At 47.0% G+C, this 14,786-nt stretch overlaps 1 protein-coding gene across 1 annotated transcript in view; it reads left to right on the top strand.

The window, feature by feature from the left end:
* LOC111152895 (WW domain containing E3 ubiquitin protein ligase 2) overlaps nucleotides 1–2,564 on the top strand; it is a 144,763-nt gene extending 142,199 nt beyond the window's left edge. The window contains exon 24 of the mRNA XM_022511620.1: nucleotides 283–2,564. Coding sequence (XP_022367328.1) covers nucleotides 283–382 — 100 coding nt within the window. The 3' untranslated portion in view covers nucleotides 383–2,564. The remainder of the gene's footprint in view (nucleotides 1–282) is intronic.
* Nucleotides 2,565–14,786: the final 12,222 nt, after the last annotated feature.

Here is a 14,786-nt window from a genome sequence, read left to right on the forward strand (position 1 = left end):
ACAAAGATCTGCTTCCCTGTGTGCCCTCTGCCCAGGCCCCCATTTCCCCATTTCCCCAACTGCCCTGCGCTGTCTGCTGACCCTTCCAAGGACCAGGCACAGGAAGCATGAAGGCCTCACACAGCAGGGCTCTCAAGGGCTCTGTTCTGGCATCCGGCCACAGGGTGTTGTGAGGGAACCACGGCCGCGTGAACTACTTTGATCCCACTCTGGCCAGGTTGGGGCAGGGCCGTGGAGCCCTGACCTCCCCGTGCTGACTGTTCTGCTTCCCTCTCTTAACAGTTTCAACCGCCTGGATCTCCCACCATATAAGAGCTACGAACAGCTGAAGGAGAAGCTGCTGTACGCCATCGAGGAGACTGAGGGCTTCGGACAGGAGTAACTGAGGCAGCCCCCTCCCACAGCCCCCAGGACACATGTAGTCATGAATTCTTTCTGCCCCGAGAGGCCAGTGGCCACAGAGCTCCCGGGAGGCCCCCCAGGTGGTGGCCGTGCGTGGGACCACAGTGTCGTCAGGCTGGTGGTAGCAGAGCTCGACCTCAAGAGGCCCTGCCTGTCCCTTCCTTTCTCCTACCCACTGGTGGCAGTCTGGAATAAAGCCCCCATGTTACCTTTGGCCCCGTCACCTGTTGCAAAGTCTGGAGGCCTGACCCTCTCTGTAAGCTCTTCCTCCTTTTCCCCTAAGCCCAGTGCTACGTATGCATGAGCGCGCAGGGAAGGGTGCCCTGTGCCGAAGACCTGTGGCAGAAGCCCTGGTTCTCACGGGCCAGTTCGGCAAGGAGGAGACGGGCCGCTCACTCGGGGTAGCTCTTCTGGGCTGCGAAAGCCCAGGGTCTTTGCCAGTAAAAGAGGTTCTGTTTTAAATAGAACTTTTCCAATGATCTGTATAGAATGGAGGTCTGAGGGAGAGAAACTCTTCCCGCACCGGAGAGAGCTCTGGGTGGAGGCCTGCTGCTGCCTGTCCCAGCAGGACCCAGCCACTGAGGCTGTGCAGCGAGGCCCATCTCTGCACTCGGTGTGGGACAGTTTGTTCTTTCCTGCAAATAAAGGGTTGTACCAGCTGCTCAGGTGTCGGGGGGTTGGAAACAACAAACTCCCTCAGACTTTCTTTTCCCTTTTATATCAACCTGAAGCATTTTGTGTGTAGGGTTACTTTGTGTTTTGATGTTGGTGTGCTGCTGTCACTCTCTGTCAAGGAGCTGGTACACCGCTAGTCGATGGGACCTGGAGGGACACGACACCATTGGTCCAAGAACTTCCCAAACAGCTGCTCCTCTTAGGAACCCGCTTAGCAGTTCTGTGAGCAAGGCAGGCCCGACCCGGCGGCCCAGATTCACAGCGGCCTAGTCCCTAAGCTCTGACAGAGAGGGGAGGGGATGGTGTCCCAGGTGTCACCCAACCTTGCCACGTTCGATAGAGAACTCCCTTTCCTAGATGTAGATGTCCAGCAGCCCCGAGTGATGGAGCACGTGGGGGTGGGGGTCCTGTCATTCCCCAGCGGCCCCTGAGCCTACAGGCAGGTCCATTAGTCTCCTGTTGAGAAAGCAGTGTGTCCAGCCACCCTAGAGCACGTTCATCCTGCCCAGATGAACTTTGTCTGCCCGGAGGCTTTGTCTGCCCACGGAGGTCAGTGGAAGGGCCTCGAGCTGCCGCACACGGTCTGACTCGGTGTCTGGAGCTCCCGCCAGCCTCTGACATGGGCGGTCCGCCACGTGTGGAGATGTGCAAAGGCGAACGTGCTCCTCTGGGATACTGGCGCAGTGGCGGTTCTGAGCTCCCTGGTCTAGGCCCCCGGGGCTTTCATGCTGCGCACCAGCTGCAGACTAGCTTGAGCCTCCTAGGACCCCAGGCAGGCCCACGGACCAGTCACGGGGCCTTCTTAGGACTGGCTCACATCCCCAGACCCTTGTCCTTCCCCGCCCCGGCCCATGGAGGGACAGCCCGTGTCCAGTTGCGTGTGCTGATTTGAGTGGCTTGGCTCACGAGCTCAACCTGTTTTCTTTCCTGGAATTATTTGCTGTGCTTCCCTGCAGTGTCCCTCTCTCCTGGGGGGTTGGGGCACAAGCTGCTGTGTGGGGTTTGGAAGCCTGAGACTCCTAGGTGTTCCAAGTGTGTTCATGTGTGTGCGTGTGTGTACATACATGTATATAACTGAGGTGTTGTGTAGAGTGTCCTTCGGTAGCTCTGGGTTGGTCAGCAGATGGTTTTGTAATGCCTTCCCCCTTGCCTTGGTATTGCCAGTTTCTCGTGCAATAAACAATCAGCAGCTGTGGGTGGCATTGGTGTGGATGTCTGCAAGATCGCTGTGCTTGGGACGAGAGGCCTCTGGGCCCCCCTCCAGGCCCAGACAGGGGTGGAAATTCCATGACCTTGCTGGTGTCAGGAATGTGTGTGTTATTAACTGAGACAGTCACACTTCTTGTGGGTGGCTGAGTCCTTGTGTAGGGATCATGGGGGCAGCCCTTGGTCAGGGTTGGACGCCCTCACCGCTGCCCCCCCGCCCAGGCCAGGGTTTCTGTGAACAGTTGTTGCGGGGCCAGAACATGAACTGTTGTGGCTGCAGGTCCGGTGGGTTTTGGAAACCAGCTTCTGGGGACAGTGTCTGGGCAGTTGTTCCTTCGAGAAACATTTACTGAGCCCCGCCATGATAGAGGGATGCTATGATCTTGAGCTAATGGTCATACGAGGTCTTGCTCCCCACTTTTTGAACACTTAAGGATTCACATGGGACAGATCAGCAGGCTGTTGCGTCTTAAGGCATTTGACATGGAAATGACGTTGATCAAGCCTTGCCCTGATCGTGCCTCTTCTCAAGGGAGGCAGAGATACTCAGATTGGTTCTTCCCTGGAGTTTGCTCGGGGAGTTCACTGTGCCCCTCCAAAGCCTTTTCCCACTTGACAGAGCAAAGCTGTGCTTTGAGAACATTACTGAAAGAAGTCTACACATATGCAGACAACCCATAACAAATTCAAGTAAGACACAAGTAAGAAACTGTTCTCCCCAGTCTTACCTCGGAAATGACTGCTGTTAAGTTTGCTGCGGCCCTTCCATACTACTCACTGTGCCTATGCAGATCGTATATACGTATCACTTTTAAATATATCAAAAATGGGATCTTATCTATGCTAACCACTTGTCTCATTCAACAAGGTGTTTGGGAAACCTTTCCATCTTCCTCAACATAGGTCTAAATGATTCTGTAACTACTGCCTATAGTTCCTATGGTTCCTATGGTTCCTATGATATGCCCATCTCCATCCTAAGGGGCATTAGGGTTGTGTCCAACAGTTTGCTTTTGGCTGCACCCCTTCAGCGAATGCCCTTTGGCGCGTCTTGTGCCCTGGTGGTGCTCTTCCAGGAGGGGGCAGTCCTGGAAGTTGGAAGTAAAGTTACCTTCACTTTTACTTAAAAATTTTTTTAAAAGTTTTAAAATTCAGAGATGCATAGGGTCTACAGTGAAAGGCTACCACCCACCCTCCCCTTACTCTTGTTCCTTTGATCATCTGCTAGAGGCTAGGATTGCTAGTTTCTTTTGTATCTTTCTGGATACAACTTTAAACCCCCAACAGAGTCTACCCCATTGCCCGTAGAAAGGTTCCTGTGTTCCTAGCCTTAGCAATGGACAGGGTCCCTTGCCACCCCACTTTGAGCAGTGCATCTGAGCTCCCCTGGCTGTCCTTCCAGCTCTCCGTCTGCATTCCTTCTCCTGACTTTGGGTAGCTGTCCTTTTACTTCTACACAAGTTCTTTTTTTTTTTTTCTTTTAACATTGTTTTGTGTAATCACAATGAAATCATCTGTACGTTTTCTAAAGGTTTATTCAAAAAGCTGAAAAGTAACAAATGTAACAAAAGACATCTATAATACTATGATACTATAAATATATATTGTTTGCTCCAGAATTAATAGTATAATATAATACAGTTTTTTCTTCCTCATCCAGTCTCTCACCCTAGGGGGAGGCCAGTTCTAAGTACCTCTCTTTGCTTTTCCTATATCCTCAATTTCTTTTTTCCTTATTCGAAAGTGTTTCAAACAGAATTAGGCAGGCAGAGAGGCCCCCCTACCCCTACACTCTGTAAGAAGTTCTGATGTAATTAGTCAAAGCTATATGATTATTTTGGAAGTAAAGTGAGCTGATAGGACTTCCTTTATTGCCAAAGATCTCCAGTGGGTCTCCCAGGTGTCCGTGAGACTTTATATAAGGTGGGACCTTCGTGGATCTGGAGTCTCAGTTCTTGCTACCCCACTGGCATTCTGTATTGGGGCTTACATCACCCTTCTAGAAAAACCCTAAAGATCTCTGTGTCTCTGTTTAGAGGTATGCTTACAACAGTAAGCTCTCCTGGTTCTTCGGCTAGACTTGGCATCAGTAAGGCCCCAGCCCCACTGAAGAAAATGACTTAGTGCCTTAAGTTCTTATCCCAGCTCATATCCCTGAGGTCTACCCTATGAATCCAAGTTTTCAATATCCTTTTACTTATTAGGACCCTGTGATTCTGAGCTTGATTGAAGTGTCCCAGTCTGGCTCACTTTTCTATAGCCTGTGCTTTATGAGTCCGCCTTCAGCCAACTCACATTGGAAAATGTGAGTTCTTTGGCGTACTTTTATCCGTACCATTTGAACATCATGGATTCGGGGTCTAACTCGGACTCAGTTGGTCCCAGAGACAGCAATCATTATTTTCTTAGATGCCTGTCAGTTTTGGCCCCTTCAGCTTGCCTCTTTCGGATGTCTTTGATGATCTCTATGATACTCTATGCCCAACTTCAGTACTATCGCCCCAACACAGAATCAACTCTTCTTTGTTCTTTTCGGAGTAAAGTCAGTGTTAGAAACCAAAATGTGTTCTGTTGAGATGGTGCAGTAAATTCACGACTTGGCCAACCTCTCTGTTCCGAACATATAATAAAGACACATAAAATATAACAAGAGAAACCCCAAAAGGCTTGTTCAAAAACAAGGGAGAGACTTCCAAGGGTCAGAAATAGAGCAAAACGCAAAATGTCGACCAAGACTGCGAGTGTGCTGGTGCACCCAGAGCCTTCCAGCCGTGCCCGGGTGTGCAGCTGCTGGGGGGTCAGGGGTTCTAAATAAGCTCATCTGGACGGGGCCTGAGCACCAGCCCAGTGCTCCCTCCTGTTTCATGAAAAGCGGCCAACCAGCAAACTGCCACAAAACCCAGCTGCCTCTGCTATGTACCGGGCCATGGCTTTGAAAAAGATGGAGGCAGAAACTCATCAAGACAAACCATCCAAGGACCCAGCCTGAATCTGTGATATTCCTGGGTACGCCCAGGCCAGGGCCCAGACTGCCACTCAGAAGACAAGGCTGTCGAATGGACGCCCAGCAGGACAGGAGGAGATAGCTGCAACACCATTAGGAAAAAGCACACACACAGGGAGACAACAACTCCTTCCCTAACCTTCGTGGTTCTCCCTATTTCAGAAGACAGACAGTCCTCGATGGTCTCTTGCCTGCTGGTCTTTGCTGTAAGAGGACTCATGGCAGGTGGACCTTTATACTGGGACCGTAAATGTCACCGCTCATGTGTCTTTTCTCTGGGGTGATCATTTTCTCTGGGGAGGCATGAGGAAAGTTCTGTTCTCTGCCTGGGTGGGGAGGAGATACCTGAGCTGGGGAACACCTGACTGTAGGCTTGCTGGGGATCAGGGGAAGGAAGGAACCTTGGTTCTCAGAGTCCTGGCCCCTGACTTGAACTTTTCTCAGTTTCTTGCCCTTCCCCTCAGCCTGGGCTCCTGTAGCTGGCAGAGGGGAGATGCCAGGCTCTGTGGCTGGGCATGGGGACCTGGGTGTCCCACCCTTCCACAGAGAAACTACTTTGAATGACCCGAGTTGTCCACACTTTTCCTGCCCTCCCGCTGCTCCCAAGTACTGCATGTCTCTGGGGACTTGCTCACTTCTCCTCTGCATCTCCCTCTGCAGGGTTTTGGGTTAAAACTTCTGCTTGGCTGTGCTCCTCCACCTGCTTTCTACCTTTCAACACCTGCGTGAACATCCTCGTCCAGTCACTGAATCCTCTTACGTTCTCTTTGCCCTTGTGGAGAAAGATTTATAAAGCTTTCTTCACTGTCATTTTAGCGAGGCTGGAGAGGGCAAAGAGATGGTTAATCTGCCTTCTCGATTAACTTCCTTTCCCTTGATAGATGGCAGGGTGAGGGGAGGCAGAGGAGGAACAGCTTGAGCTGGCAGTCTGTGCGTCGGGGTCCCAGAGGGGACCTGACTTTGATCGGATCTGTCCCTCTTTACCCCTGTGGCATTAATTCCAGCCTCTCTTGGATGAGCCTTTCCCGGCTTTCCAGAACTCTCCTTGGTGAACCTCCTTCCACACTCATCTCGGCTGGAGATCCTGCTGCATGCCACTTCTGCTTTCCTCCTAGAAATTTGTTGAATTTTCTTTTCTATCTCTAAGGTTCTCTCTCTCTCTCTCAAATTGGGCCAAGTGGCCAGGGAACAATGAGAAATCTTTTACATTCATTCACTTTCATTTTAATGGAATCTCTGCAGGGAGCATTGATAAATACATGTCAGAATTGATTTTTGCTGTTTTGCCACAGTTAAGGCCATTAGGCCTTACCTCTCTAAGAGCACTGATTTGGTTCCTGATGCTTGGGCTTTGCTTTGTTTTGTTTTGCTAATAATAGATAGTCCTGTTAACAGGAGGAATGTTTTCCTTCTGCATTTTCTATTGACATTATCTTCATTCTAAGACATTAATTAAGTGCTGAAATTAAAAAAGGGAAACCCCCCTGTAGCCTATTGTGGATTACTCTGATGAAATTCTATCAGTGGAAGGCAGACGACAACGACGACTGTTACTACTACTTTTTCTTCTCCTTCTCCTTCTTCCTCCTCCCCTCTCCCCTCCCTTCTTCTTCTTCTAGATTTTACTTATTACAGAGAGAGAGCACGAGCTGGGGGAAGGGCAGAGGGAGGGAGAAGCAGACTCCCAGCTGAGTAGGGAGCCCGACACAGGACTCTATCCCAGAATCCCAGGATCATGGTCTTAGCTAAAGGCAGACTCTTAACCAACTGAACGACCCAGGTGCCCCAGGAAGGCAGACTTCTTAGGTGGTCGCCTTATGAGCTCCTCCTGGTATTTATACCCTAGTGGGCTAATCCCTTCCTCTTGAGTGGCTCTGGGCTAATGATTTGGTTCTTACAAATAGAACATGGCCAAGGTGACAGGTGTCACTTGTGTGCCTGCGTTTCAACGGTTTTTGACCTCCCCTTGCCAGCTGACTCTGCATTGCTCTCTTGGCTTGTGCACTTTGATGAAGCAAACTTGCATGTTGGAGAGACCCATGTAGCAAAGGACTGAGGGCAGCTTTGTGTCAACAACCAGTGAGGGACTAAGGCCCTCCATCTAACAGCCCATGAGGAATTGAAATCTGCCCATGAAGCACATGTGCTTGGAACCTTAAGATGACTGCAGCCCAGCTGCCCCTTGATGGCTGCCTGCCTATGAGCAGAGAACCCAGCCACGCTGCGCTGCAGCCCCTGACCCGCAGAAACTGTGAGATCATAACGTGTGTTGTTTTAGCGGCTGCATTTTATGGCAATTTGTTAACACAGTAGTGGATAACTCATACACTATCCTAGGTCAGATTCAGTGTCCTCGGATTAGCATCTCTTCCATGTTCTGGGCCCTGAATGTGGCCATGATTTTTAGTAAACAAAAGAGCCAGAGCATGGAGATTGTGTGTAGATTAAAAAAAAAAAAAAAATCCCGCTAACCAGGAACAAAGGCGGAAAGGGACCAGTATTGCTCTTCTTCCTCTCCTTGGGGAAAGCAAATACTGGGAAGAGGGAGTCATTTCAGTCCTGTACCCAGTCCACAGCCTGACGTCAGTTGCCTGGCAGCACCAATGACCTCAGAGGCCTTGGGTCTGGCCCAGCCTTTGACTGTGGCCCTTTGCATTGGGATGTCATTAGTGCTTATGTGAGCCTCCAGCCAAACCCAGTTGGCAAAGAGTTATGTCCAGTCTCTCAAGGACAATTTTGGGTCTGTTTCCTCTATAATTATAGGGTGAGCAGCTAGGTAGGTGGTACCATTACAGCAGTGAACTAGCCTGAAGGAGGGTCTCTGCAGCTCCACGACTCCTGCTGAGTTTGGCTCAAGGGGGCACAACTTCCTCCTCAATAGTGGCCTCATCTGGCCCTGGCTGGCCAGGGACGTGGAAGCACTGTTTCTTTTGCGAGGGAATTCATTTCACCGTTGAACTTTTGGATTTTATAGTCATGATGGTTTGCTACCTCCTTGTAATTATTTCACAGAGGCTAAAATATAGGGTATATGTGGTGGGGATTGAATTTGACTCACCCTGTCCCTGCTCTCCAACAGGCACACACCCTGGTGCATCAGCGGTCTGCCATAGGGTCTGGGAAACCCTTGGATAGGTTTTTTTTCTGGATTTACTCAGATATAATTGACATGGAATATTGTGTAAGTTTAAGGTGTACAAGATGATGATTTGATACGTATGTATATTGCAAAATGATTACCACATCCATCACCTCACATAGTTACCAATTGTTTTTAATGTTGAGGACACTTAAGGCTGTGTTGTGGTAAGGACATTTCGGATCCACTCTCTTAGCAATGTTAAAGTATACAATATTTGGAAGTAGTATTAGGAACTATAGTCACCATGCTGTACCCTGGATAAACAGGATAGAGAATAGTATGGGCAAGTGGGATAGGGGAGAAAGGGTCTTTTAGAGAGGACCTTAGGGAAAGTGTCTCCAAACAGGTGTTTCAGCCTGGAGACCTGAAAGCTGGGAAGGAGCCCATCAAGCAAAGAGCCACATCTGGGGTTGGGCCCATCAGGTACAGTGGCCTGACTGGGAGACTGGCATGTTCCAGAAGTGGGTAGAAGGCTGGTGTGGCTGAGCACTGATGGAGGGTAAGCAGGAACAGTGTGAATGAGGTTGGTGGGTCAGGGCAGAGCTCAGCATGTTCGTCCTCTATTGCCAAGGCAAGGGGAGGAAGAGACAAAAGGGGCTTTACACCGTGTACACTGCTCCCGTCTCTTCATTGCCTGGGCTAACCTGTGTCTGTCTCTAACAGCAAAGTGGATGGGAGGTATTGTTTGTGGTAGGTCAGGAACAAGGAATATCAAATGGGATTTGAAGATCACGTAGTAATGTCTTTGCTACATGCGATTAAAAGCTATGAAGTGAATGAAGATAGGCTTTTACAATATTGTTCTGAATTTTATTTATGTATTTATTTATTTTAGAGAGAGAGAGAGAGAGAGCATGTGTGAGCAGGGGAGAGAGGCGGAGGGAGAGGGAGAGAGAATCTTAAGCAGACTCCATGCCCAGTGTGGAGCCCGATGCTGGACTGGACCTCACAACCCTGAGATCATGACTTGAGCCAAAATCAAGAGTTGGACGCTTAACTGACTCAGGAGACCTAATATTGTTTTGAATTTTAAAAGGGCATGAAAGAATGAAATCGAAAGGGAAATAAATGCAATGTAAAATGCGTACCCATTGAAAATTAGACTGCATATTCTTCCATGATCCATCCATATGTAAGGACATTTACTAAACACATTGAAGCATCTTTCACTTGTGTGTATGTGTGGGGGGGGGTAGTTAAAACTATAATGGAAATCAGGATAAAGGTAAAAACAGGGCAAGTGAGACGGGCCATAAAAGTGACAGTGGTGATAGGCACAAGCTGATGAGTAAGATCATGTAACCCTCTCCATCTTCATCGTCCAGCCAAGCTGACTCTGGCATGAGGATAGAATATGGAAAAGGAAGGTAAGAAAGTACGAAGAAATTGCAGGTAGGCAACCTTAGCTGCAGAAAAGGTAGCTGGAGTTGTGAGCAGGGGCAGGGAAACGCAGAGGGCAGCTGTCAGACATGGTCCATGTGGTAGGACCCACAGGGGCTGAAAGTAGAGGCTGAGGGTGAGCAGTATGACCAGTATGACTCCTAAACTCTGGGCAAGTGGGTGACTAGCCAGGATATGGAATAAAGAGGAGAAACAAATTTTGGAATTAGAAGCGTCATATAGATTGAGACTTTTAAAAATTTGTGTTAGATTAAGTAAGATGACACTTTAGTAGAGGAAAGGGCCCATGAGGGTCCAAGAGAAGCAGGACGAGCTCCTGGAGAGAAGCCTTCAGAGGTCAGGTCAAGTGAGGTCAGGGCTGACAGGTCAGGGTCAATTGAATGGGAAAGCAGAAGCCATTGGTGACTTTAGTACAGGCTGTTAGGGGCATGGTGGGGACAAAAACTGGGCTGCATAAGATTTAAAAAATGCTCGGAAGATAAAGAAAATTCGGTGAACATAGGTGTTTATTTGCTGAATGAAGTTAACTGAAACAGAGAGGTGTGTGTGTATGTGGCAATGGGAGAGAATTGAGTGTTTACATGCTGACAGGTAAGAGGTAGGGATAAGGCCAGGGTTGAAAATAAGGAAAGACCCTAATAGATGAAGTGAGTACCTGAGTTGGTTATTTTTGTTAAAATAGTAGCCACGTTATGTTACGATTGATCTGAGTAGCTTTAGTAGATAGAAAGAGGTTGATAGGGTACTAAGCTGAGAAGGAAGACACCTTGTGGAGTATAATAGATGTGTGTGTATGAGAAGTCTTGAGCTGGGAAAGGACTTCTTATTTTTTTTTTCTTTAAGATTTTGTTTATTTGAATGGGGGAGGGGCAAAGGGAGAGAATCCTCAAGCAGATGCCCTGCTGAGTGCAGAGCCAGGACCCTGGGATCTTGAGTTGGAGGCTTAACCATTGGAGCCACCCAGGTGACCAAGAGCTGGGAAAGGACTTGAACGACAGAGTGACTCACAGAGTGCTAACCAGAGGCAAGAAATGGATAGATTTGTCTATATCAAAATAAAGCTTCTCACTCCCATGTGTATAGGAACCGCAAAGAGGGGATCTTAACACAGATTCCCAGAGAGTCTAATGAGGTTGGTAAGTTGTATAAATTTTTATTGAAATAAGTTATATCTAAAAAGGTCATACTCAAAATACATCATTTCCAAATAATCTTACTACATTTTACTATCATGTGTGTTCTTGAGGTTACTGGTGTCTATTGTATCTGTATTTAGGAAGTACTCTGTCATGCCATGTTACTGTGCATCTCTTCTCAACTAATGCTGGGCTCTTCCCATCAACTAATGCTGGGATCACGCCATCAAGCCATGGTGGGAGTATTTACACCAGGGGAATTGGCCAAGACTACAAATCAAACCCCGCCACCGCCTTTTTTGGGAGAACTAGTTGTTTCACTTTTACCAGCACACTAGTAAATATGGTTTTTAAAGCAACCAGGGGTGGTATCAGCAGTGAGGAAAATCAAAGCACAAGCTATCTGAAGGGCAGAGAAGACTGAGTATATTCATTGCCTAAGCAGTAGTGTGAGTAGAGAGGAGTGGCAACCTTACCCAATCATTTTGCACCCATACACTCTCCATGCTCCTTCAAAATCTTGTCTGGATGGTTGCAGCTCAAAGCAGAAATGATGGGAGGCAAGTCTGGGGAAGGTTCCCAATCCTGTGCGGAACGGGCAGCAAAGGCTTCGCTGGGCAAGAGACGAGACTAGCCAATGGCGCCCTCTAGTGTCGAAGAACAGATTGGCTCCACAGAGGAATGCTGAGAAAAAGGTTTCTCTGGATTTATGCCCTGGAAACATTTAACTTCCCTGGTCTTCCCTTCCTTTCTTTTCCTCTATTTTATTTCCCCACTTCCATTTCCCTGCTTTCTGAGTCACTTTCTACCTACTCCCCCAACAAGAATGTCTATTATTTTTTTTTTTTGAAAGATCTGCACTCTGTGTTGTTCCCAGGCAAACATTGATAATAGAATTGAATAGCACAAAGATAAGCAAATTAGCACTTGCCTCTATTACATAGAATAATTTGGAATGAATTTGTTTAGGAAAGCTGTAAAAAAGTCTCTTGTGGGTCACATAAATGAAATCTTCCCTTGCCTTCGAAGCATGCCACAAATCCTTCCCATTTCTGGGAACAGGAGCAGATGAGGTAGTTTTCTTAGTCTGTTGTAGTTAAAAAACAACCCTGATTTCATTCTTTTATGAGGGCCTGTGTTAATTCTTTGGTTTGAAGTCAAAGTCATTGTATATGGCTGAGTTCTCATAGCTCCAGGGTCCTCCAGAAATTGGATTGCCATTCTGAGGTTGCTGTTTCCTGCTGGAAAGGTTTACTCTGCATCTAGCACATATAAGTAATAAGGTAGCTCCTTAATAGGATTAGTTCTCTTTTGTCCCTTTAGTGACTGGTGGGCTGAGTGAGCATAATTAAAGAACATTTAATTAGTTGGCCCACAGTTGTTCCATTCTGATAGCTTCCATCTTTACATGAAGGATAACTAATTTACAAGTCAAGGGATATTTCAGATATTAGTTATCACACAAAACCAGTAAGGCACAAATACCGTCCTCTGTAATGTGCGTAGCAGGAATGGACTGAACTCTGTTAAGTCAGTCTGAAGCCTTGGAAGTGGAAGTGAAGGTAATGTTATAGCTACAGAGTTTGGAGGAGACTTTTCCCAGGACGTAGTTTTTGGTATTTTCAAAAACAACAGGGGCGCCTGGGTGGCTCAGTGGCTTAAGCCTTTGCCTCAGGTCATGGTTTCAGGGTCCTGGGATCGAATCCTGCATCGGATTCTCTGCTCAGCGGGGAGCCTGCTTCCCACCACCCCCCACCCCCCTGGCCTGCCTTGTGATCTGTGTCAAATAAATAAAATTAAAAAAACAAAAAAAAAAAAACAAAAACCCAACAACAGACATGGTTTAGAAATCTCATCTTGAGACTGCCAGGCTATACAAACACAAGGCTTTATGTCAGGTGTGTCCTTTTTTTTTTTTTTTTTTAAATATTTTATTTATTTATTTGACAGAGATCACAAGTAGACAGAGAGGCAGACAGAGAGAGGAAGGGAAGCAGGCTCCCCGCTGAGCAGAGAGCCCGATGCGGGGCTCAATTCCAGGACCCTGGGATCATGACCCGAGCTGAAGGCAGAGGCTTTAACCCACTGAGCCACGCAGGCGCCCCTGTCAGGTGTGTCTTTACTGTGAATTCATCTGCTATTTGTATAAGCAAGACTTCATTAATAACCTTATGAGAGTCACTCTCTTATTATATAATTTTGTCTTAGAAAATGAGCCTAAGCTACAGGCTACAAACTTTTTGCAAGAAACAGAGGAGCCTGTCAGAAAGGTGGAATTGTTTCAGGCATCTGGCTGGCTCAGTTGCTAAGCATGTGACTCTTGATCTCAGGATTGTGAGTTTGAGCCCCATGTTGGGTGAAGAGATTAATTAAAAATTAAAAAAAAAATCTAAGGAAAAAAAAAAAGGTAAAGTCAATTCTGCCCATTTGTGGGTCAAACACAACAAAGCCTGGGTATTCTCATGGTCTTAGATGCTCAACAAACTTTCCTGTTTATGAAATGGTGAGTAACTTTAAAGCTGTGGCATTGTGTTGTTGCAAGACCCTGGAAAGCTTTTTGAGTTCAGATTATACAACTAAAAGTGGACTGAATCCTGTGTGGTCTCTAATTGCTCAGACCACTTACATAAATGACCCACTCCTTGGAATGACATTCTCATTACCCCTCTAGTCCCAGAAATATCCTGGCTCTTCCCTGATCATTTGCTGGAGAAAGTTAATATTCGAGGTTTCCTTTCTCAATGAGTATGTTTGAAATGTCCAATCTCAAAAGCTTCTTTGGCACTCCTCTGGTAATAGTTCTCAGGCCTTGACTGTTATGTCAAATATTTTATTCGATTAGATGCAGCAACCCTGATCTTGACTGCTGAAACAGATTAAGTAAAAGTTGGTTTTCCAGTTTTTCCTTGACCATCCCATTTTATTTATTTTTTATTTTTATTTTTTTAAAGATTTTATTTATTTGACAGACAGAGATCACAAGTAGGCAGAGAGGCAGGCAGAGAGAGAGAGAGGAGGAAGCAGGCTCCCTGCGGAGCAGAGAGCCCAATGTGGGGCTCGATCCCAGGACCCTGGGATCATGACCTGAGCTGAAGGCAGAGGCTTAACCCACTGAGCCACCCAAGTGCCCCGACCATCCCATTTTAGATCAGAATCTTCATGAACCATGAAGTCAGCCCTTAATGTTGGCATGCCTCTAGTAAGTAGAATAAAAGCCTATTTACACATCATACTGTCAGCTTCCCCCTTTCCACTCACTAGCTCTTTGGAATAAAAGTTGATGGTTCCGGTAAACTTTGAGACATTAGAACACTGTACAGTGGTTCCTGAGAGTCAACTTAGTTTTAGTGCCATTTTGTTATATCCTTAAATTTTTTAACAGTGATAATCCATATGGTACATGAAAGAACTATCTGCTCAAGAGAGGAAATTAGTATCTAAGGGACTCCCAGAAGTCAAATGATTAAGTACTTATTTGTTCTGAGATCTGAAATTTTGGGGCAACTTTGTTCCATCCACTGAAACATCCCCACTAACATCGGGGTCCGACGTACCAAGGCCTACTGCAGTAACTGTGTCCCTTATGAAAAACTGCTCCAAGGTACTTCACAGATGACCTGAGGCACAAACTAGGACCCAGGTCTTCTGGGATCGGTTAAGAGCTCTTCTCACCATCAGGTTGTTTTTAAAGGAATGAGACTCTCCTTCATGAAAGATTCCAAGTCTAAATTCTTTAAGGCAGCTTCAATTAAAAACGAAGTCTTGGCTGCTTCTGAAAACGACTATCACTCTCAGAATCAAAAACGACTAGAACACAGAC

The sequence above is a fragment of the Enhydra lutris genome, unplaced genomic scaffold (genome assembly GCF_002288905.1).
Source record: "Enhydra lutris kenyoni isolate GAN:26980312 unplaced genomic scaffold, ASM228890v2 scaffoldscaffold30, whole genome shotgun sequence".
Lineage (NCBI taxonomy): Eukaryota > Metazoa > Chordata > Mammalia > Carnivora > Mustelidae > Enhydra > Enhydra lutris.